The sequence below is a fragment of the Falco peregrinus genome, chromosome 1 (assembly GCF_023634155.1).
Source record: "Falco peregrinus isolate bFalPer1 chromosome 1, bFalPer1.pri, whole genome shotgun sequence".
Classification (NCBI taxonomy): domain Eukaryota; kingdom Metazoa; phylum Chordata; class Aves; order Falconiformes; family Falconidae; genus Falco; species Falco peregrinus.
In genome coordinates this window covers 24525067-24550314 of record NC_073721.1, presented here as the reverse complement: position 1 = coordinate 24550314, position 25248 = coordinate 24525067, and the positions used below count along the sequence as shown (strand labels likewise).

The 25248-nt window shown below is 41.1% G+C and overlaps 1 protein-coding gene across 5 annotated transcripts in view; it reads right to left on the bottom strand.

Moving 5' to 3' along the window:
* WDFY4 (WDFY family member 4) overlaps positions 1–25248 on the bottom strand; it is a 144822-nt gene that overhangs the window by 6866 nt on the left and 112708 nt on the right. For all 5 annotated transcript variants that reach the window (XM_055793251.1, XM_013300522.3, XM_055793252.1 and 2 more), the window contains 11 exons: positions 25200–25242; positions 24274–24393; positions 23585–23702; positions 22769–22878; positions 17328–17481; positions 15044–15135; positions 8571–8783; positions 7887–8034; positions 6876–7033; positions 5074–5232; positions 1039–1218 (listed from right to left, as the gene is read on the bottom strand). In XM_055793251.1, coding sequence (XP_055649226.1) covers positions 1039–1218; positions 5074–5232; positions 6876–7033; positions 7887–8034; positions 8571–8783; positions 15044–15135; positions 17328–17481; positions 22769–22878; positions 23585–23702; positions 24274–24393; positions 25200–25242 — 1495 coding nt within the window. The remainder of the gene's footprint in view (positions 1–1038; positions 1219–5073; positions 5233–6875; positions 7034–7886; positions 8035–8570; positions 8784–15043; positions 15136–17327; positions 17482–22768; positions 22879–23584; positions 23703–24273; positions 24394–25199; positions 25243–25248) is intronic.

Genomic DNA, 25248 nt, shown 5'->3' with positions numbered 1-25248 from the left:
AAGAAGAGGACTCCATCTTTCTGGGCTCTCAAGCCCATGCTTTGTGCCAGCCCACCCACTCATTTCTGAATGCTTTGTACTGCTTCAGCTGGCTTCATAAGGGACCACCATGGTATACTGAACTGGCCTGCTGAAGCCACTGGCTATTTTACACTAACAAGGACCCCTGGCACTGGGAGCTGAGCTGGCACTGAACAGGCTACTTAATTCCCATTCCCAATTGCTAACCTTCAGATCGTATGGTTAATAAAGTTCTGATAGGAGATGCCTGCTTTGATAGAGACTAAGTAGAGAATATCTGCCTGGTTTCTTACTGCTGTGTACTCAGATTTGGCTGTCTTGGTACAAGCTCCAGTAGTGGATCCAACCTCAAATTGTCTGAGCAGCTGGAGTCCTGCTCTAGTATGTTAGCAGAGACAAAAAATACACATATGCAAGCAACACTTTTGGGAGGTAGAAGGTTGGAAAAAATCTCATCCAGAGTGCTTAAAGTAAAATTCAATACAGAATATTTTCCTATCAACATGCATGCAATTCTGCCCAGGCACAGACACAGACCACTGCCATCAAAAGCTCCCCCAGACCTGAGAGTAGAAGGGAAAGCAAAAAGCCAGTGTTGTCACCACAAAGGTGTAAGGCAGTTGTCAGCTGAGGCAGCAGACTGAGGTCTAATGTCTCAACTGACATGGCTCTGCTGCTTGAATGTCAGGAGAAATTAATGAAATAATGGAGGCAATAAGGTTAAGGGTGAGCCAAATCCAGGATCTACTAGGGTAATACTTCATGCTCTGTAAACTAAAAGTTGTTTAATCTTGCTATCTACCCATCCAAAGATGTTTCTACTTAGCTACTCAGTCTAAGATGTTGCTTTTAGTGCTCGCCTCTCATCATTAAGAACACTATTAGCAATCTCTGTAGAAAGAAAAAAATCAATGTATCAGACTCTCAGGATGTTTTTATGTTGGGAAAAGCACCCATTAAATTATCATGAAATGTTCATGGATGCATCAGAAGAAAGATGATAAATGAAGATCTTACTGTTGAATTGTTGATGGCAACAGAACAGAGGCTTGCCCTGTGGGCAGGAAGCTGGTTTATGTACGTCAGCTGGTTCAGGTCCCAGATGATGCAGGTTCTGTCATCGGATCCACTCACGAAGATGCTGTAGGTCACAGATGCAGCAAGGCAGGTCACTGCCTGAGTGTGCCCATACAAAGCCTGGTGGGGAAAAAGCAACAAATAAACCACAGCAGAGGCTGGCTGATTTACTAGGGAACCACAGTCCTACTGTCAGTTTGCTTAGTAAGAACAGCAACCTAGTCATTCTTTGGAGAACTGAAAAGGGTATGAGGGGGTAATACTAAAGCATCTTATAGAAGCACCCTTGTTCTCAACTCATGATTGAAGAAAGTTGAGGCTCCAAGAGATTATATGACTTGCCCCAAGTTGCACAGTAACTCAGGGCCCTCGGCATACATTTCAGACTCTACAACTCGGCTTTGTGCTCAAAAGCACATTTTTCACTTCAGTCCATGCAGTTTTAAGTAAAATTTATGCTTGGAAATGACAGTTTCTCAATATTTTAAAAAAATTGTGAAATAAAACTCATCAGGATGTATTTCAGTGACATTCTCAATCTTATCTTTCTGTTTTTTGAACAAGTACTAATTTTTTTTTTTTTACTTTAGTTAAGAAAAACAGCATTTGGGGAGAATTTTTGCTTTAAAGCCATACAGAAATTCCTTTCTCTTTCATTCTTTTTTTGTTATTTTTCATAGGTTCCAGAGATATAAGGAGTGCTCAGTTTAATTCAGCTTTATTTAAACTGTTTCATAAAAAAAGACAACACTTTAGGCAACTTAATAGCTCAGATAGAAGTCGTGGATTGAAATATACTGATGATAATTGTTTAATGCAGCATTCTCAAGTGACAGCAGTATACATTTCTGCTGTATAACCACCAATGACAGTAAAGCCTGTAGTGCAACAGAGCACAAGTCCTTCACAGCTTTCCTAAAAAGCCTTTAAGGGCTCAGTTTTTAGCTGCTTTACTGTGAAAAGTCAGACTTACCAGTTTTAACAGTAAATGCATATTCCCTGTTAACTTTCTCTACAGGACATAATTAGCACATCTTCAGTGTCTATCTCAGTTCAGCATGGAGCAGAACCACATGTCCCGGCTGATTTTTGCAAACACATCTCATACTCTTTTCCAGCGTGTGACTGCCAGACTGAACTCTTGCTGGCTCACATGTGCTGCCACTTGCCAAGGTTACTAGGACAACAGCACTGAAACATTAAATCCACTGGTGAAGACACTGAGCTGCAGCAGGCTCTGTACTACTGAAGGTGACCTGCAACTGTGAGGGATGAATTTCAGCTTGTGACTTTGTTTCATTCACAAGAACTGTTGACTAAAAATACTGGTACAAAATGGGGTATCCAAGAGTGGTTTTCAGAGGTCACAAACACTCTCTACAGAGCGTAGAAAAGGAGGCTCAACAGTAGCTTTGGACAGGCTGTAGAATAGTCTCTTTTACAAAGGACTGGGCATAACCCAGTGCCTGCACTTGAGAACTGCACAAGATCTCTGCAAAAAGGGTTGGGACATGGCAGGTTCAAGGGCTCCAAATTTCCTTTCTTTCCTCCAAATCATGAAAGAAAATGTACCCACTGTGACAGCATCCAAACTGGCAAGTCAAGCCAACCTAAGCTCCTGCATAAGTTTTAATAAACCCCTTTTTTTAACCCAGAAAGATCCTACCTGGTGGTGAAGTGCTTTAAACACAAGCTGAGTGTGGAAGAGAGGGCTAGACCTGAGCACAGCTATAATCTCATCTTCAATCCACCAGTGTCTCAATGCATATTCATGCAAAGATGGTTGCATGCTTTTAGTTCTCTACCATCTTCTCATGACTGACAGGTTTCCCTTAATGGGAAGTACCCTGCAGCCTATTTGCAGAAACAACTATGAAGCATATCTCCAGAGTAAATTCACAAATATTAAAAAAGATGACCAGCTTCACTGCAGAAATGTTTAGTCCATGAAAACATAAACCAAGTTCTACCATCCAACTTAACTGGCTGATGGGGACACAGACATGTTGCAGCTATGCTCAACACCTCCCTAAGAGGTCTGTGTGGCAGACAGTATACTTTGCCTAGATGCTTCTCCCAGTCTATTGTCTCATATGGCCCAGATTTTCTGGGGGCTGGATTGCATGGATTGCTTTGCTCATGAACACTGAGGGAACTGGTAAATGCATGGATCAATACTGAGGCTATTATGCTCAATCTTTAGCGTTCCACAAAACTGTGGAAGCAGACCCTGCTAGAGAGGGAAAAGTGACTTTTTCTGCTGAAATATAGTTTCTGTACTTTACTACATTCCAAACCAGAATGTGTCAGTCCCATGAGACAGCTGGTAAGTGAATAGCATCCACTTTATAGCACATCAGCTTTACTTAAGCAAAGCTCACTCACATTTTTTTTTTGTTCAGCAGAAAAAGCAGTCACCATGAAACAGTGAATTACATGAAACCAGCAAGTAATTCACTGGAAGACATTTGGAACCATAGTTCAAATTTACATCTATGCCAGACAGTTGTTTAAAAAAAAAAAAAAAAAAAGAGAGAGAGAAAAAAAGCGCCTCTGCTAGCAAAGAAAAGGAAAAAGACACAGAATTTGTCAATGCATGATCTCACACCACTTTGTAGACTTTGCGTAATACCAGATTATTCATAGTGGAACACATCAGCAAAGCTGATTTTAGATTGTTAAAGAGAAAGGCGTTATATTGGAGATAAAAGACAGCCCTGTCAAACAGTTGCCTGAAACTCAAACTGACCCCCTGACTGGAATAATTTTGATGTTTATGAAGTTTACTGCTTATTCTTTCCTCTGCTGCTATTTCTTCCACTTCCATGTCCATGTCCTGCTTTGAAATAATAACCAGATGGATTAAAAGGTCATCACTGAAGATTTTATCTCATATTTCTGGCTTCTTCTCAAGCAGGAAACAATATAAACCTCAAAAAAGAGACTGCTCTAAACTCAGTTTCCCCCTAATTTCCACACACAAGGATTTCAGATAAATTAAGATCTAAATACTTCTCTGGAATCCCAACAGACACTGAAGTTTTCACATCATTTAATGACAAATAAAATATGTTTTGGCTCAGGGTAAGGAAAGCACTGAAATATCATCTAATACCCCTCCAGAGCAAATGAACAGAAGCTTCTAACACTTGGAGATCTTGCTGATCAGTGAATCCTTTATTAGTTTGCCTAAAAGTAGCAGTGTTTTCTGCCTCAATTTCTTAGGGAAAAAGGGTCCTATGCTGCCTTTCTGATATGACAGAGGTGTACTCCAGCTTTACTTGTAAAGTTGAGAACTCATCACTGCTGAACCACACAAATCCTGCATGAGTATTCACTTTTGTAAATGAAATAGCATTTATACAGCTGTTTGATGACTATACACAAGCTCCAGATCAACAGCCACTAAAGGACTTGGGAAAATGAGGACACAAACTATATCATTCTTATTGGATGTATTTCTACCTCATGGAGTGTCAGATAAACCTTTTGTGTTCTGAATTCAGGTTGAAAGAAAAGAATCAAGAACTTTGCCTAGCTGAACCTTCATTTCCATTTGCTAAGTTTGCAGGGTGGTTTTGAGATCCTGTCCATTGCTATAGCAGCCCAAAAGAACTGTAAGCATCTCCAGGTGATACTGGTATCTGAAAATAAACCAAAGGCTGGCTGCACTTTGAGTGAGAAGAGCATATGCCTTATCTTGACTGTTTCTTTCATCATGATAAACTTTGGAAATGGTACCAAAGAGAAAAAAAAAATCAAATAAACCCAAGCAGAGTTCATAACTATAAGCTGTGTATAAATATCAGGCATATTATCAGATTCAGACCTGATATCAGGTTGATAACATGCTGATTACTGGGTTTTCTCTGCCTTCTTGATTCACCCAAAGGTGTTTCCTCTGCCAGTCATCTGAGAGAAACTAATCTTCTGGTTTTCATTAAGCTTCTATAGCAAAAGAGCCACAGTACTGACCTGTCTCAAGTTCAAACATTTCACTTTGTCCTTGACCAGCGAAAGTTCCCAGACACACACGACTGAGCTTGTTCCAGATGTGATTATGGTAGTTGCTGAAGGACACACAGCGCAGAGGCACTTTCCCCAGTCTGCCATGCACTCAAATGTAGACACGTTCTGTACAAGAAAGCAGCTTTAAGTCAAATGCTCATATGGTGATACCATGCATTTATTAGCACCAAATGGCAGATGCAGTTTTCAGAACTGAACTTCCATTTCTTCACATCCAGGAAAGAAAAGCTCATCTTAACCAGTCTCTATGCTCAAAGCACAGCTGCATAGTATGCACACACACAGGCTGTGGCTACATGCAGCTGTGCCGTTCCTCCAGGGCCCAAACAGGAACGCTGGACAAATATCAGTGCCTTACGTCTTAGGAGACCTGAGTCCCAATCCCTCTTGTGCCACAGGCTTCCTACATAACTTCAGATAAGCTTATTCTGCCACTATATAGTGACAGAATGCAAACATTCAACATAGATTAAAAAGAAAGCTCAGGCTGTGATGGCCACTGCTAACAATGTTAGTGCCAGGCTTTGCAATCCTCCTCTTGGATTGAAAAGCCAATTCCATTCTGTGCAGTAAATTCCACTTTGTGTCAGTCTGTGTCAACGGCTCTGTTAGCAGCACCCACATCAGCCTAAACCAAGGTCAGGTCTATTACACATTGCTACAACTACAGCACAAACATCCCTCTGCTCACGTTCTGCATTAGCTCTCTCCCACACAACAGGGACACCACTATGTTGCTAATGATTCTGGTGCAGCTGGATGACACATCTACAAAACACATACCACAGACAGACAAACCTTTACCTGCTTACGAGGACAATTTCTTCCAAGCTCATGTCCAGAGGCACTGTTGAGCCAGAGAGAACTTAAGTTGGATTCCCAACTATCCCTCACAGTGACTGTCTAATCACACTCATTATGCTCAGTGTCACTAGGATCAGTGACATCCTGACTTTTGAAGACACAACAGCATTCTGAACTGTTAAACAGATTTTAATTTAATTCAATGGAGAAAACTCTCAATAATTTTATACAGGAAGCAGGAAGTAAAGTATACCTCATGGCTTTTTCACTTCCATTGACTGTATGTCTGTAAAAACATAATGATGTGGCTTGCACAAATTCCTGAATGACATATTCTGCTATTCTGGTACCCAAGCTAACTCAGATCTCTTTGTGTGTCATAACATTGACCCAAACACATCCAAAAATCAGTGTGATTGTGCTAGAGAAACTGGATCTGTCAAGTGCCCTAACAAGCAGTGTGGTGACACAGACTGTTGCTTTTTAACAGCAAAGAAGTAAGAGTATTAACTTTCTAGCACAGAAGATATTATTATTTTGAATGAATGCACTGGGCTACACTGGGGAGACAGAGAAAAATTGACAGATGGTCCTGTTTTAATTCCAACAGAAAGTTCTGCACAATGAAATTTCTGATTAGTAGCCAGGAGACCTTGTGTTGTCCTTACAACCCATGAAATGGTGTTTCTCCTTCATTTTGATGGAGAACACAGTTACTGGAAGGAAAACCTGAGATAATTGAGATCAGAAATTACACATTTTTGAGCAGTCTACAATGACTTTGCACTCTGTTGGGATATACGACTTGAGATTCCTCAAAAAGGTTGACTGTACAGCATCCTCTGAAATCAACTCCACAACAGGCTCTGAAATGGGTGTCCAAACCAGCCAAAACCCACAACATATCATTCATTTCTGAAACACTTAGACTTTTCCTTATTTACCTTCTCGGACCCATAGTTGCCAAAGCAGCAGGTGAAGTCCTCAAATCCCCAGCAGAATGTTTTGTTCCAAAGAGGAGGAATTAAAACTTTATTTTTTTCGACAGCCAGAATGCCTTTCTCAGTATGAACAATGTGTCCAATAGCTCTCTTGGGATAGTCTGATAAGACAAAGAACATATTTAATTCTGAGGTTTTTAGAGCACTTATGTTAACTTTCATCCTTGCACGGCTTGTGTGGTGAGGCTGGCAAATCCCACATTTGGGCTCAGTGTTGAGGCCAGGCCCATAGACAGAAATCTGCTCTACAACTAGAGATTCCAGACAGAATAGTGGAAACACTCCTCTCCAATGGACCACATAATTCCATGAGAGGGAGTGATGTGCTCTGAAGGAGAGGGTTTAACAGCAGTGTCATTAAGCTGCCAGTGCAGACTGCCTTATGCCATGCACTACAGAGGATGCTGGGCATGCCACCAACAGCCTCTGTAGCACAGCTATGGGAGCCCACTGTCCCTACCAAGATGTGCAAAGAACACCATCGTGGCGTGAAGTAGACACAGTGAAATTTTCCAGGGTAAGGAAAATACAGACTAAGAAAAAGATGATAAAAAAGAAAAGATGTGAAGACTGAGAAGTGGGGAAAGACAGACATAATTTACTTTGCTGTTGAATATAAAAAGTGAGAATGCAAATGGAAAACAGTGAGCTTTGTGTTTCAATTTAACATATTCAGAATGTATAAGAGAGAAAAGATTTAGGTTTCTTATAAAAAAAAATGTATCTTCTTAACTCTACAACAGAAGTTTCAAGATTTCTCCTGAGTATTTGAGTGTTTTCAATGCCCACTCACAATAAACATATATACAAATAATAATTGGCAGAAGGGATCTTGATTGCACCAACTCATACAAAGCTGCATGAATATTTTTCTGCTCTTGAAAATTCAGATTCACCCCATCCAAGAATTCTGTACTTATTAGCTCAGGAAATGGAGCACAGTCCCTGCAGCACCTTTTATTGTAACTGGTGAGAGTTTCAGATTTTGCAGGCTGCTCATAAAAGGAGGAAGAATTCCACTTGAGTGAAGGGACAGCACAGTCTCTCTTCCTGATGAGCTTTTGCCTTGGGCATTCCTCGATGGATGTGGTTTCGTGAAGAGCTAGGACAAAAGAATGGCATTAGAAAACTAATATCTATTTGCCAGATCATACAGGAGAGACATCTGTTTAAATCCTTAATCATAGACTCTAGGACTATCATACACAAACCTCTTCATTGTGGTATCATCTTACCATTGTTACATTTTCATCAGACTACATCCTTTCCTCACAGAGATAGGAAGCTAATCCCAGCAATTCAGAAGAGGGAAAAGTATAGGTGAGACTTTGAGCTGCTTTTATTTGACTGTACCCATTCCCAGACTAGTGGTTACTCATGTGACTGTACTGAAGCAGCAGTACCCAGATTTGATGCCACAGCTGTATGGCATACAACAGGAACAGCATGATTAGAAGGTGGAATCACATACATGTGTGGGTGCATACTGATGTAGTACATAATCTGAGGAAGTCTATAGCCCATCTTTCAACATATTTAAATCAGAAAATGTCTCTGATTTAAATTTCTATTCTTGCTTTCCAGTTGAAATCAAGATCAAAACAAATTATGCTCTTTACTCGCATGATAAAGTGGTACCTGCTTTGGTATCTGTCCGAAGTTGCTGACAAAACCCAGGACAGTGTTCTTAATCAAAGGATCTTTAACATTGTTGAGGTCCATCTTGTCTCCATAGAAGTAAGGGTGATAGGTGTTAACTGCCTCCACCGCAGCTGAGCCATGTTGCTTGTAGCCAAAAATCAGATCTATCCAGCGATGGAGGTGTGCGCTGACATAGTCACTTTCCAGTGCCTGAAACCAAAATAAAATTAATTAATTCAGCAGAGTGTATCCATGACAAATACATTACCACTTTCCAATCCTTGCTGGAGACTGAAATTCTGTGCAAGAGAATCTTTACACTTTCAGTTTCTCCAGTACCACCATTCTCAGCACATCCTCACAAAATGTGACCAAAGAGATGAAAGGTGGATCCCCACAGGAAAAGGAAGGACAAAGTGCAGCATGCTTGTCTTAACAGACACCAGAAGTAATATCCTTAGAGACACCACAGGCAGGTTCCACAGAGTGGAAGTGCTCCACAGGTCTTGGCACATCCTCCAGCTTCTAGCACACATTAAAGCCTGTGCTATCATGTCTTCACCGATACTGTTACTGACACAAGACAGTCTAAATGAGCAAAACAGCTTTTAGCATTTGGTGCCACCACTTTGCTCTATGGACAAATCACAGGTGAATTTCTATTTGTAGAAATATGCCTTATAAATCATACTGAGTAGCAAAGACTTTATTTGAGAAAATACATATCAATATAGATTGGAAAGGGAGATGACTAGAAGAGGGGCTTCTAAGTGGGGTCTGAAGGGTATAGCAGGAGAGACTGCATGCCATGAACTAGCAAAGAGAATTTAGAACTTGCAGTGAAATGGCAAGGGGTGCTGCAAGCTGAGACAGGGAAGGGGTTTTGCAGTAGGAGACTTGGGGTGCAACAGGGCAGCTGTATGACAGAAGCTTCAAGACAGCCTGAGTTTGATCAACAAACATTTTGCTACCCTTGCAGGACTTAAGCAGAGACAGTCACACCACTGGATTTCCTCATCATGGAAAAACTTGGGATCTGAACTTTTCCCGCCAAATAAGAAATGGTTTACTTCAGTTAGATTTTCTACCCATAGTGACAAGTGTGTGGATTAATGGGACCAGAAGAAACAATTACTACTAAAAAAGACTTGGAGAGATGTTACAAGGTAATACATCCACCCCAATGTGGGCTCCCTAGAAAGCTCAATGTAAACATGGTGGAAAACACAAGTTTTCCTTGAAGATCCAGAGAGCAATTTATAAGCAGCAGACAAAAGTTTCAGTTGAACCTTTGCCCAACTCCAGGTTACCCAGCCTTACCCATGAGGCTTCACTAAACGTTAGTGCCCCTGCCATCACCTGCCTCACCAAATTTTTGTGGATTCCCAAACAGCCTTGCCCAATAATTCAAGCAGCAGTGTTAAGCATTATTAAAAATACTTTCCGATCTCCAAATCATTTGACTGCGCAATACTCCCTGATGCTCAGTTAAAGGTCTCCCAAGCAGACCATCCCACCCAAAGCACAGTGGAAATAAACAAGCTAATGGGATCCAGAACAATGGCTCATTTCACAGAGCCGACAGTTAGCCCAGTGCAGCTGGTTTAAATGACCCTGCCCACAGCTATAACAATCACGGGGCAGCTCAGAGAACAAGTGTGGCATACAATCTGTCCCCTGCAAACAACAGGAAAACACTTATGAACAGACTCAGAACTCATCCTTATTAATAAAAGCAGTTAGTCCATGAATTACAAACTGTAAATTTTGCCTGGCATCACTGCCAGAGAAAAACAAAGCAACCAACAGAGCTGCAAATGTGCAGCCTCTCAGTATTTCACTGAGCACTATGACAAGCCCAGCCAGGGAGGGAGAACTTGGTGTCTAATAAGGAAGTAAATAAATTTCTTTAGTAGACGAGATTCCTAACTTATTAAACATGAAACAGGGAGCTACTCAGTTTTATGTCAAGAGCAATTCTTTGCTCTCATATTCTTTAAAGCAATAGTCAAACCTCAGAACAGTGTTCATCTGGATCAGTTTAATGCACCAAACTCATTGTGAAGCCTTCTAAAACTGACCACGGTACCAGTAACAAGTACACCCAGTCTTGTGGATGGTTTCAGAAGACAGAAACCATTATATGTTTCAGAATTCAAGATCTCTAACTCTCCATTTCAGAGTCAGATGAACTTCCCAGGCAGGCTAATCGACTTTCCACAGCAAGATTTCTTGCATCCTCCCGTGTAACACCTAGTACTACCTATTTGTTGGGGACAGAATATTCATTGACTGTACGTGATATCTGATCAGGTCTGGCAAATCATTAAGAACACGAGTCTATAAATGTGATCTTTCATTTGCTAAACTGCTCCTATTTGAGATTTGAATTAATTTATAAAAGTTGTGTGGTTTTATCAGTAGTGCCAATGTTATCAAATAGTGCAGCTCAGTGGAAGCAGGTCTGTAGAACAGAACAGATGGTTGAGAGGGCCCAATATCCACATTACACTGTGGGGGCTTTACTTCAAATTAGATCTAGTCTGCTCTTACAGGCTGAATGCCATCAGCATCTGTAGTGCACAACTGGAGTGCAGCTTTTGGGTTTGTTTCATCCAAAACAAATCTAGTTCACACAATTTGAGATCACTGCAATAAGAGCAAAGCCACATTATGCAGGGATGATTGATAGATTAATTTCCAAACTGCACTCTTACTCCAATGTACAAGGCAAAAACAGATGTTCCCCATTTTATCTAAGTGCCTTCAGAGTGCTCACCATTACACAAGCAGTAAGGAGCACGGCTCAGTGCTTTACACTCCAAACAAGCCACAATATACGAGACAGGATTTCTCCCTATGTTTTTCTTTAAAAAAACATCAGTGTAAAATTGCAGCAGCTTTCAGGCATCCATGGATTTCTGTCTGCAGCACCTCTGTTAAGGAGGGATGGTGTTATCCTTCCCATATTTGGGAATCTGGAGAACAGAGACTAAGGACCTTGAAGTCACATAGACAGCATGAGATACAGCAGGGAAAGGAACCAGAGTGCCCCAAAACCTTCATGCCTTCATTGGAGCCACTGGGGAACACCGGGGAACTGCTGCATGTTTGACCTCAGTGGCTAACATCTATTTGCACTGGGTGGCACTGAGCTGCTTCCCTGCAAGGGAAGGGATCAGGCACTCGCTAGGCTCAACTCTTCATTTTAGCAAGGACTGTACTTCAAGTGGCAAGCCTGCAGTGCACAGAACACTTACTCAAGTATCTCCTCCCTCATAGCAGAAGTATCACCATGTGATTATGGGCACTGACAAAAACTCGTTTCTGTCTTCCCTTCCACTACTTTTCAGTGTGACTGGAGCTCTGGGTCTCTAAATCACTCTCCAGGAGCTTCAGGGATGTCAGTCTCAGTAATACTTATTATTGTGCATGTACAGGAGCTTAAGCAGTCTGAACATGGCGCTTAACCTCTCTGCATCTCAGTTCTTTGGCAAAAACATTGTCTTCTTATCCCCTCAAGCTAATAGGTTGCAAAAAAGCAGGAGATAGACTCTGACTGAAAAATGGAAGCTAGATTCTGGGGGAAATGCAGACACTGAACGGTGTTTCCAAATCAGAACAAAAAACCCCAACTCTCAAGTTTTCTCATGTATTAAAATCCACAACCCCTCCCCTCCCAGTTCTAAATGTGGAAAAATCACATCCTTTTATTTTACTAATAATGGACCTATATACCATACACTATTAGTTCTAACAGTTACATCATAAAATAAAATATTTTCAGTTCAGCCTGTAATCTAATATAAACATTGCAATGAAAAGATAATTTTGAAATGTTTTGATAACAAAGACAGAAAGTTGAAATGATTCATTGAGACATTTCTTGTTATTACTGACACACTCCTATTTCAATCTGACTAGTTTTCTGGAGAAAAGCTCTTCTATGTATTTTTTCCCCAGATAGGTTTACTCACTGTGTGCTTGTCAGCCCAGTAAAACTGGGCTGTGATCTGAGTTACACAGGTAACTGCTACAGAAATAGAAGGTAAAACAAAGAACAAGGAGATTAATGTGGCTTCTGCAAAGGGACTGATTAGTTACTGCATATGCTGTAAATTCAATGTACTGGCTTAGGTTACTAAACTGCATGACAGCATACCACTGAGTCAAGCTACTAGGCATGGAGACACTTGAAACCTGCTAATAATAGTAAGCAGCTATTCTCCACACCACATAATTTTGAATATCATTAATTCACAAGCTGTTTTGTACTGAGGCAGGATTCTGGGGCAAAAAGTGGTAGATGACTACTTTCAATGACATTTCCGAAATGATTGAAAACAACATTTTTAATAAGTGTTGTTGTTTAAAAGTTACCCATTTCAAAATAGGTAAAGTAGCAAGACTGAAATTTAACTTCTTTTAAATATTTATTAGCATTATTGTTCTGCCACAGATTTAAAGTGAAGCGTTCAGGTGATGAATTCACAATAGAGACTAAAGGGAGCTGCTTAATCGATTACACAACAACAACAAAAAAGGATATATCTCATTATACACTCAACAGTCCTTAAAAAGAAACAAAGGCAGGACTACTGCACAAGAAAGCAGGCAAGCTCAGACTCAATTCATATACAAGCTCACTCACAGGAGTAACCTGAGCACGTGTGAATGAATCCAGAGTTGAACAGGCTTGCTCTCAGAGCTATTCACCAGCCAAAGTGTTTGCAGAATTAATTTTGCAAAATGTGTAGATGATGTACACTACTACGAGCCTGTTCTCTTAAAACTGGTTTAACAGAAGAAAATTTTCCTCAGGATGGATTCACAGCCCATAGAACAGCTTATAAAGGATTTTTTTTGTTTTATTCTTTAAACATGGATAAAAAAGGCATTGTCAAACATGGGACTAAGGCTAGATTACTTGACAGCACCCAGGTGGCTGCAAGGAGAAGGAGACATAAGAGGCCAGAATAAATAAATCAAACAGATGCATAGGGTCTCAAGAGGGAAAGCAGAGACACTAAGTATAGGGAGTGGAGCCATAGAAAAGTTCAAATAATAAGGGCAGTGGGAAGGAGATTTGTGTGCAATGCAGACAATGGAAATGGTCCCCCTTCCAGTTATCTCTGTAATGACTTGAAACAAGGTATCAGGATGTTAGAAAGAATAAGCTGAAGATTCAAAAGAATGCCCAAGAAAAACATGTAAATTATTTAGTAGTATGTACATCACAAGAAATATGGATTCTGCATGCAGCACAGCAGTGCAAAGCAAGGGACATGAAAGTAATGGTAACTTAATGGGAGCAGGGCAGTTATTGTCAATGGTTAAAGGAACAGTGGTGAAAAGAATATTTACAAGACAAGAGTATGACTGAGTTTTTTTCAGAACAGGAACAAAAAAGTTACGATAGTCATTAAGGAGACAGGATTTAAACCAGCGTTTGGAAAGGTTAACTGAAGAAAGGCTTATTTGGAGATACCAAAATAGAGAAGACGGATGTATCCATAGGTTTGGATAAAATCACCTACAAAGAGATTACAGAGTGAAAGTTGAACTCCCAAGGGGAGGACCTGCCGTAGCATAGGAGAGGTGAGAAGAACTCACTGAGGCAGAAACTGAAGGTACACGTGACAAATCAGGATAATGCAATGCCTTGAAAATCATAGGCTAATTGTTTAGTCCCACTGATGCTAAAACATATCATCATCACATTTCTGGTATACAGCAACAATCTGTCTGTACTCACAAATACAGATTGACTCATTGTGCCACAGGAAATCTGATGACATAATGCAGAGGCACTATAGTACAGCCCATTGCCTTTATAGCTCTAACAAAAAGACACCTGCACCAAGACATTCTGCTGCAAAGTCTGCATTCATTGCAATAACCTTCATACAGAATTGCATTTGTTCTCACTGCTGCATAGCAGGTGACATCATGCGAAGTCAAGATTTTCTAAGTACTAATAGATAGCACTAATTGTAGTTAAGTCTCAGGACCTTAAACCGATTTGCTTTCAAATTGCCAAGGCTAACTCCATTAAAGGCAGGAAATCACATTAGGTTTTCCCCTCCCCAAATAAAAACATAATTGTAGTCCTAACATGACTCAGAGATGAAGGTAGATAGTTACACACACAGCTGGTTAGCCACAACATGGAACTATATGCATATAAATGTCACGTGTATGCATTATGTTATGTTCACATACACTTACAGGCTGAGATAGGTCCATGTCACAGACCTAGATACAAACTTCACCTGTCTGGAAAGTTGGTCGTGATTCAGGGTGAATTGTCAGACAGACAAATAGACATGTGAAGTTCAGAATCCACATGAACTCTGCAAAGGCAGGACACACTTGGATCTAACATTTTGGTTTGTGACTCTGGCCTTCAGAGCTTCATTTTCAGTGCAACTCAGTGCAGCATTTTGTCACAAATCTTGATACTCACTGACCTGTCTGTGCAGAAGAATGAATTTATAGGGGTCCCCGTCTGCCCAAGGAGGAAGCTGCACATCTCCCAGCACTGTTCCATCCTGCATGCAGCCTGCAGGAATTACAAAGGGAGAATTAAAAACAAGAATCACACACATTGCAAATAGAAATAGATTTTCTAAAACACTGAAGTCAAAGGGAACTGACGTGACGTTCCCACATGCAGTTTCAGGTTCTACATCAAATATAGTGCCATAGAACACTGCAGAACCAATTTCTCCTGGCATTTCTGATCCAATAATAAAGCATTGAGATGTTCTAATAACTGTCACTAATACAGTAAAAATATGCATGTCCACAGCACAAAACATTTTAGCACTGACTGCAAACTCAGACAAGACAAACTTGTTGGCACAACTTTCTTTTTATACATAATCCTGTGGGCCTAACTGCCAGATATTCCTACTAAAACAGGCACTGAAAAAGATTTTGTTGTCAGGTACTTCGCAATCTGATCCCTTTCAGGAGTTGAGCATATGTTCTGAAATCAGAGCACAGTGTTGCACAATAGAATGAATTCAAATCTAAGTTGAGGCTCAGATCCGGGACCGTGTCTCCTTACAGTGTGGCAGTGAACGGATTCTGGTGCTTGGCTTTGCCTGTTGTAAAATCTTCCTGTATATTTACTCTCTGTCGGTAAGATTCTGGTGTCTTTTTTAGGTCCCTCCACTTGATTCCACTCAGGTCAGTCTCTGGATCTTGATCTCAGCCAAGCTGTTTCTTGACCTCCCCTCAGGATGAAAGTACCCCTGTTCTTTCTTACCTTCTAACAATCTTCTAGCATCTTTTTCCCCTTCTGCTCTTTTCTTAGCATGCCTATGCTGGTTTTTTGCTGGTATAGAGTTTATTTTCTTCATAGCAGCAAGTACGGGGCTGTGTTTTGGATTTGTGCTGAAAATAGTGTTGGTAACACAGGGATGTTTTCGTCACTGCTGAGCAGCGCTCACACCGAGCCAAGGCCCTTTCTGCTCCTCACCCACCCCACCAGCGAGGGGCTGGGGGTGCACGAGAAGTCGGGAGGGGACACAGCTGGGACAGCTGCCCCCAGCTGACCAAAGGGATATTCTGTGCCATATGGCGCCATGCTCAGCATATAAACTAGGGGGAAGGAGAAAGGAGAGGGACATTCAGAATGATGGTGTTTGTTTTCCCAAGTAACCGTTACGTGTGACGAAGCCCAGCTTTCCTGGGGGTGGTGGAACACTTGCCTGCTGATCAGAAGTGGTGAATGAATTCCTTGGTTTACTTTGCTTGCATGCACAGCTTTTGCTTTACTTTGTAAACTGTCTTTGTCTCAACCTATGAGTTTTCTCTCTTTTACTCTTCCGATTCTTTCCCCCACCCCACTGCGGGGAGTGGGTGAGTGACTGTGGTGCTTGGCTGCCAGCCAGGCTTAAACCACAACGATGTCTCATTTCACTGAGATCTTAAATAAAAATATACCTAGACCTCAATACCTTGAGTTAAGTTGCCTTGCCGTCATCAGTTTAGGCTGATTCTTAAGGTATTTCTCTGCTGCCTTAATTGTTAATCAACCTGTGTCCACTACAAAAAGCAGCTTTGCATTTTATGCAAATTATGTGAATTTCCTGTAAAGTGAAGTGGATCAGGACTGCCATGACTATTTCTGAATACTATTTTTATTGGATTCTCTCTGACCCTCAATCACTGATGCAGAAAAGTCTAAAGACAGTGTACATTCAGAAGGGATTGTGATGCTGCTTGAGGCCAGGGACAGTGTATCAAGTTCATGTGACTTGTGCAGAACATTTTAAGATTATAGGGAGGACATTTGACAACTTTAATCACCTTGTGATCTTGCACAAAATTTAAAAAAACACCTTTCACTAACACCATTTTACAATTGATCTATCTGCAAAAGTCAAATTAATATATTGTTCATAGCCACATAGATGTGATGATGCAGACCAAATTTTCAAGAGCAACTATCTAGATTGCTTATATCAAAATCCACCTTGGTCTGACAAAATTTGTAATTCTTTTGCACAGTAACTAATAGGAACTACAGTCCCTTCTGAGCTGTAAACTTGGTTCTTCTCATAGCATTCAGATAACAGAAGCTTGTATTCTTGTAGCCTTATTTTAATAAAAGCTCTCATCACTAGAGAGCCTGGTCAGTCCACATAGTCCAGGGACCAACTCTCAACACATGATCCAGATCTTTTCCCTTGTCATTATGCTGACAAGCAGAAGGGGAGCCCTGAAGTCCCTTCTAGAACTTACCAAGTTCAAAGTGATTTGCATTGGTCAGGAACTCTGGCAAGTAGAAGAATTCAGGGATGAGTTCCCTGACATCACTCATGTTGTCCCTTGATGCTGATTCCCACGTGCTCTTGACACTGTGAAACATCCTGTCTGCAACATCAAAATTCCCACCCTGTGAAATGGAGACAGACAAAAAAACTGCAGTGCAAATATTTTGTTAAATAAAAAGTAGATGCAGAATCTTAGCCAATTCTGCAATAATCATCTTATCACATGTTTGATTAGGTGATAGCTCAAGATCTGTCCCAGCTCTGCTAACTGTGATCTCATATTAGGGGCTGCCTTAGTCCTGATTTGTAAATATGTAGGTTGAGAATACCATTAAAGCTGGGAGTCTTGGCGTAGCTTGCAATAACAAGAAGCAAGCAGAAATGATCATGGGCAGCTTGAGAATATCAGAATACCCACTATTAATCCTTCTGAAAGCAATTAATTCCTTTCACCCCAAAATGATTTTCAAGCAGTGGACTTCAGTGGTTTTGCTTCAGTTGAGACCCAAATAGTTGTGAACAATCTTATGCACAATTCTACTGAGAAAAACCTTTGGGGAAGGGGCAGTACCACTGAAATAGCATTCATCAGCTCCACGCAAACAGGAAAGGCCCAGCTGGCAGGAGCCTGCAGGGGCTGTTCATTCCTTATGGGAAGGAACAACAGCATAAAGAGGGGAAGAAAGGAGGAATATCTGGGTCCCAAGCTGAATTGATGTGTAACGAAGGAGAAACAAACTACCTCACATCCTGAGAGAATCTGAACATGTTTAGTTTCACAAGAGTCAAACACTAGACAAAAGCAGCCTCAGTAGCCCAGGATGTCATTTTGAGCTAACCCCTCAAGAAGAAAGTAAAGAATAAAATAAATCACTTACTGAATCAAGGGTATATGCCTTACAATGGAACCATATCTCCTACAGGATTTTCTAATGAGATTTCATATACTGTATGCATCTGTGAAAATCCAAGTCCACCTTTACATAGGGATCCTTACGTTAGGCATGAAAGGATTTATTTTAACATAAAATTTCTACAATAATGGAAATAATCAAACAAAAATCAGGGTTTTTGAGATCATCTGAATGAGTTTGCCAGAAAGAACAAGTTGCTTCAGAAGAAAGCTGACTTTCTAACTGTATGAAGTGACAGAACCAAATTGTTTCCCAATACCTTGTTTAGGTACTGGCAGCAGTATAGCTGCCCAACTGCAGCATGCTCCCAGGCTAATATAGGTATTTCTCATTGGACTTAATTAATTTGGATTATATGTCATGGGACATAACACTACATCCCACTGATAGGGCTCAAGAGATATTGTCAGAGATAGAACAAGTACCTTTAAATAGTTCTGCAGTGCAGTAAAAATGTATGAATGATTGCTCATCCTCAACCATTCAATCCTCAAAGCTGCTTCACTAGGCAAAAAGAATAAGCCAGTAGGATTGCACAATGAAGACACTAAAACCCAGAGGTGGTGCAAGAGTCAATCTGTTAATGAACATGAGATGCCATCACATTCTGTCTATGGCTGACCCCTTGGGAAAACTTGATAGCTTTTGGTTAGTTTTCTCTCTGCCTGTAGACTGTTGCATGTGCCAGATGAGGAGAATGCTGTCATCCTGCATATAAACAGTCAGCTGTTCTGACTTGCAGTCTATTAAATAAGAAGATAATGTCTAAGCATAATCATGCTATAAGGATGGAATCCTACTCCCATGGATCAGATGAATCCAAAGCAGCAGTTTCCACATTGGTTTCTGATGATAAGAACCACTGCCCTTTTGACCCTGCAAGTACCTGCACACTTATGATGCAACCCCTTTGGATCTTCAAATTCTGCTAAGTCTGGGAACTGCAAGTCAAAAAATAACTTTTGCTGTATCTTTTCTTAGGGAGAAACTACCCCCATGGATAAGCTATCAAAACACAGAAATCAATAAACCCTAAGTTCTGAAGCCACATCTCTGCACTTGTCTTTCGAGATAGACTCCCACCAAAAGCCAACACATTCTAGATGGAAAAAAACCATCCCTGCTTCCCCTGGTGTGAATTCTGACAAAGCTTTTGGTCCAGCCTCATCTCTAAATGACAACGTAGTTCTGCTTTACCTTCTTGTCCTCCTCCTTTATACCACTGACAATTGTGAAGCCTTCCCATACCCACTCAAGGGACTGAGTGAAAAAGTGGCTAATCACATGAGTAAGCCTAGCTGGAGTTAATCTGAAGCACAAGGTCATCTTGTTCTTGATCGTTATTAGGCAGGAACCCTTGGAGTCAAATTCAAATTGAAATTAAAACAGAGTAGAAGGAGGACTATAAATAAATCAACAGCTAACAAGTATCTCATTGAAGCATATTAAAGGGCTTTGTATATTTAATCTGCACACAGCATGCTGTGTCTGGTGGTGATTGATGCTTTTTCATCTTTTTTTGCAGCTTTTATGAGAGCTGATGGTAATCTCCTGAGAAACAATATGATTTGTAATAAAAAGATTACCTGTATTAAATAAAAATAATATATACATAGGAAATGCTGTTAGCGCGACAAATCTGGTTAAAGATATTACCACCACGAAAAAATGTGATTTTTTCCCTCGCTGTCTAATTCATTTTCGGGAAAAGTAATATCTTTAAAACTTAAGCCTGTATTATTTATAAAGGAAGCAATAACTGATTTTCCCATTTCCTATATTAATAAATTTATTTGCATATATTTATATCAGAATTAATGAGTTTTCTCTCTCTATGAATGCAGAAACTGCACTGAAATGGAAAAAGAGAATCAAGAACTGCTTTATTTCTTTAGATTCTAAGTTGACATAAACACTGATGGCTTTTCTGTAGCTAGACACAGTAAGTCGGTATTTTCTTTCCTTTCAGTAGAGGCCTTATACTGTCTGTCATCAGGAATACTGGAAAAATATGCTTCTTAAAACTACAGTTCAGCAGAGTATATACAAAGCAACTAGTCAAAGTGATCTCTAGAGAAAAGTTAGGACACTCCACGTTTATAAAACTGAGCATCACTGATCCTTGGTGGTGCTTTAAACCCGAAGACCTCAAAGTGCTTCTAAGAGATGCTTATGAAGGTACAAAGACTTACCAGGCCCAGAGATGCTATGAAGAAACTACCTGCAGACAGTGCTTAAATAACTGCTCAAGTCAGTGACACAATGAAGAGTAAGAACCCTATTCTCTGTAAGTACCTTTGGGATGTAAACACCAGGAAAGAAGATCTCCCTGCTTGCTGAAATGCAACAGTGTGGGATAAGAATAAAAGGGGATAAAAGCTGAGTTGAAACAAAAGCAAGTCTCACTAATTATTAAGGACATAGGGTCCTTTCCGAAAAAGACACTAAACACAGAAACTTTTGCTGCTTTTTTGTAGTGTTGGTACCAACTCCCGAAAGAAATTCCAGGTGGTACTTATCTAAGGTGAAGTGGAAGGTACCATCCAACATCTGTCTGATGAGCCAGTTTTTCACCCATTCCAGTACAATATGCAAAGCACATACACACTTTTCTATAGAGTCAGTTCTCAATACACTAAAATAAAACGTGAAATAGTGAGGTTTTGTAAACACCAGTACAGTTCCCCTACTAGAGGCAATGCTTCCTCACTGCCTCCTTCTGTGGTCAGGTGTAAATCAATTCTTTGACTTGAGAAACAGGATGTTACACCAACATCAACTTTTCACAAGAGGTGCACCCAAGTTGTTGCATTTCCTTGTCATGCATTCAGACTGGCAGTTTGCAGTTATAAGCATAGCTTTTCTACTTTTTAAGATGCTGAGAAGCTTTCACAGCTCCCAAATCAGCACCCTTCCAAGGTCTTGAGTTTGGGAGTACTTCTCTTCTAACCTGCTTTTGACTTAATCACATAGTTCTGAAGTCTGCTGCTTGCCTGACTGCATGTCACAGTGATTCCCAAGCCACTATAGGACCAGTCAGCTGGGGGAAATGACAGCAATGAGCTCAGCTGAACATGCAACAACATAAGGGCAAAGGAAAGAGAACTGAAGTCATTCAACAGTTTCAGTGGATCCACATCCAGACAAAATTTCGAGTGCTTCAGGTCCCAGCAGCCTTTGAAGAGAACTATCCCCACAAAAATGCTGGTTACCTGCTAATCACACACAAACACAGCCACAAAGCAACTACTCAGACTGGGAACTTGTTATGCATGAAAAGTGTGCCAGTGAGATACAGCAGCCTTTGCTGTTTACAAGAAATAACTGCTCCACAGTCATTCATGACTGCAGCTAACATATGGCTCACAGAGTGCAATGGTAACCATTGCCTCAGGTGGTTCACTAACCCATCAGCTACTGCTGGTAACAGCCGATATCATAGGGCTTATTACTTAATTAGCACAGCGCTTTATTTGTATTAGTTCATTAAAAAAAAAAAAAAGAAAAAAAAAAAAAGAAAAAAGACCAGCACAACAGCAAAGCACTTGGAAAGCTGCAGGAGGCATGGCGAGCCCTCACCATATGCACAGCAGTCTCTGAGTGTGGAATATTCTGGCCTAGCTGTCTCCCTCACATGCTCCATAGGGATAGGTAGATTTCAGCGAGACACTCGAAGAAATACACTTTTGAGGACCTGTCCTCCTGGCAGACCCTTTTATAACACAACACATTTACAAAAATAAGGGTAACAATTGTCTGCTACAGCCCAAGCGTCTGTGCTTCTGTGTCACCAACTGCCTGTTGAATAGGGCAGTCAGGGAATTTTGTGCCCCTGTATGCTGACCATCTGGGAAAGGTAAGCACACAGTTCCCATGAAATTCGATTCCATGGTGGGTGCTTCTGGCATCATAAAACACCACCGAGTTCAGAACAAGCTAAAACATAATATTCCTCCTCCTGGAGCACTGAATGTAGTCTCACCCTACTACTCCTTCAGGGAGCTGATCCCATGATCCCTATCCTTTCACACCCACTAGAACCTGTGTCCCCTCATCTGGCCCAGGAATAGTCTTTATGTCACCACAGCCAGCTCCAAGTGCTTGCCTGTAGCTGAATTACTATATGGGCACTTGGGCTTAGAATACCTACCGTGAAAGTCTCATCTGCCCCAAAGTCAAGAAGCTTACACTCAGGCAGGCAGTAAAACACTGTCTAAGTGTTCACATGCCTCAGCTCTCACAAAATGTATCACCGGACCAAAACTAATCCTTCTCCCTCAGGAATAAACCAAGATCATCAGGCATCAATCACGCTCCCATTAAGATGTTTTCATTGAATTCAACAGACATAGCACAGAGCCTTCAGTGAGTCCACAGTCCAATTACAGTATACAGAAAATGTCAAAAGAATTAATCCCCCCTCATTACATGGCCACTATAATGTGCTACAGTGTCCATAATGAGGTGTAGGAGGGAAACTACCCTGCCCCCTTACCTGCAGAGAACAGAAGGTCTGGGTAAACGGTTCCATTCGGACCAGGTAAGATGCCACTATAATTGCTGATGAATAGTGAGTACAGTAATGGCACTGGGCTGACAGGTCTCCTGGAAATTGGACACAAAATCAGGTTCTAGGGCAAAATATCACCATTTCAAGGCCATACCATCCAGTTACCACAGCACAACTAAATAGCAAACAGGTCTTTAAAGCAGATGTGTTCAAGGATTTGCGAGCAAAAGCACACCTTGCATATTTGCATTGAATGTGCACTGTTACTACCATCTCTGTACGTTCTTTTTTTCGCCTTCCACATTGCATTTTCTGAAGATTAAGGCCTTTAACTTTCCAGACTGTACCCTTCCCCATTAGCACCAAAAAAGGTCTTGATCTCCAGAGTTCAACAGCCTCAGCATGCGGTTTCCTTTTCTAAAGTACCTGTTAGCTAAGCTTTGTGCAGCAGTCTTCTACATGCAGCTTAGCTAACAAACAAGACTAATGTGTACAGCTTAGCTAACAGCAGTCTTTTTCAGGGAACATTGCTTTTTGCTGTAGTGTGTCTTCCTGGCCAAGGGAAGACAACAGAATGCAGCTGTACAAGACATGTAAGGCAGTACCTGTAGGAGTCATTTCTCTTTGAATCCTGAACCAGTTTGTATCCAGAAGTGAGAGAATCTCCTTGGCATATAGTGCTTCCCTTAGCCTGAGGTCTGGAAATTTTTTGCGTGGCCATTTCCAAAGGATTCACCAGCATCCCCAAAGGCCTGAGGGGACCCAAGCCTCTGCTGTTTGTTAGTCTCCTAAAACACTCACCCTCACTCTTCTCCACCTCATTGTAGCGTTGGATGAACTTGTGTTTCCTCTCCGCAGTCTGCGCTCCCATGGGCTTTGACAGGTCCCGAAATGTATGAGGATTAGTAAGGTTTAGAGTCTGAAAGCAAAACCAGCAAAGATGTAGATTTTAGATCCCTGGGTCTTAGACATCATGACTAGCTCAATGACACTGGATAGCAGCAAGGCTGTGTTGGAAGTTTCACCTATACAAAGAGGGTCACAGATTCAGTACTAAAACACCCATCTCCAGAACTGGTATGGGACTTGGAAATAGAGTGGCAGCATGTGCCACTGAAAGGATAGCATGTACAAGCAGCTTCACAAATAAAGAACCTTGCAGGTTGCAAATTGCTCTCAAGGCTTTTCTGTCCAAACCTCCTTGTCAGGGGTCACAGAAGCCTGTCCCTGCCTATCTGCCAAGACAACGCAGCCTGCCTTTAAGTAGGTATGTATGAAACAGATGTTCCTCCATCTTTCTGAGGCAGAATGTGATCCTCACCATACTGATTTGAAGATACGGTTAATATTTAAAGAATCAGTACTGTTCAAATTAACTATCTCAAATTTTGAACCCTTGGTCTAGGCCCCTCAGCTTCAATGGCATAATTCGACAAACCTTTGTATGGTTGCTATCATAGAAAGTACAGAATGCTACAGCAAGCACTGACCTCAGAGTGATAGTCAGCAAGGACCCATGGAAACACAGGATACTGCATGTAATCGTTGTAGCTGCGGCCAGCCAATGTGTTCAGGTACATGAGGTAATCAAAGTTGCTGATCTCCCTCTTCTGCCAGGGAAAGGAAACAAGAATTAAAATCTTCTAACTCCACCCCTGAGAACTATGCTTCAATGACACCCGCAAAGCCCTGTGGTTCCCAGGTCTACCAGGACAAGAATTATAAATAGTGGAATCGATCATCCATTGCCATTCAGATCAGCACAGTATCTCTTGTACAACAAATTCTGTTCAACAGAATCTGTCTTAATTCTGGTTCTTCAGACAGGCTGTTTGCATTTGTCTATATTCAAGCAGTGCTTTTATGCTGCATTTGCGTAACAGAGTGCTTTCTCCCAATTTAAAAGAGTGCCAAATGCAAAGAATCTGTATATTTGAAAATCCTGGACAACTGCCTGTACAGAAAAGGCTGCACAAAGTGCTGTATATAAACAAGAAGGTATAGATTTCTTCAATGTGTCCTGGGTCACCAAGATCAGGGGTGCAGGTAAGTAAATGCATCTCTCAGTTCAGCAAAACACCTGGGAAAATGAGAGGTGCATTGATTTAGATGTCCAGATGACCTGTGAACAGTCATTCAGCTAGGTGGCTGGCTCTCTTTGGTCTCAGTTTAAAAATGTGTAAAGTCACACTTAATCTGCCAGACAGTAGCACCACATGTTTCACAGCAGGAGCAAAACCTCTGTAATAACCAGATGTAAATACTCTGCTCCTCTTGCCAATAACCTTACCTCCAGCAGCACAAGAGAACAGCTTAGGTCTTGAAGTACTTATGTACACACACACACCTGTGCGCAGACACACAGGCAGATGCTGAAATTCTTCACTTAACCATGTGCAGCCAAGATGTAGCTTACCTGCCACTTCTGGAGCATTGTTTTTTCCCCTCCTGAGTGCTTCCTGTAC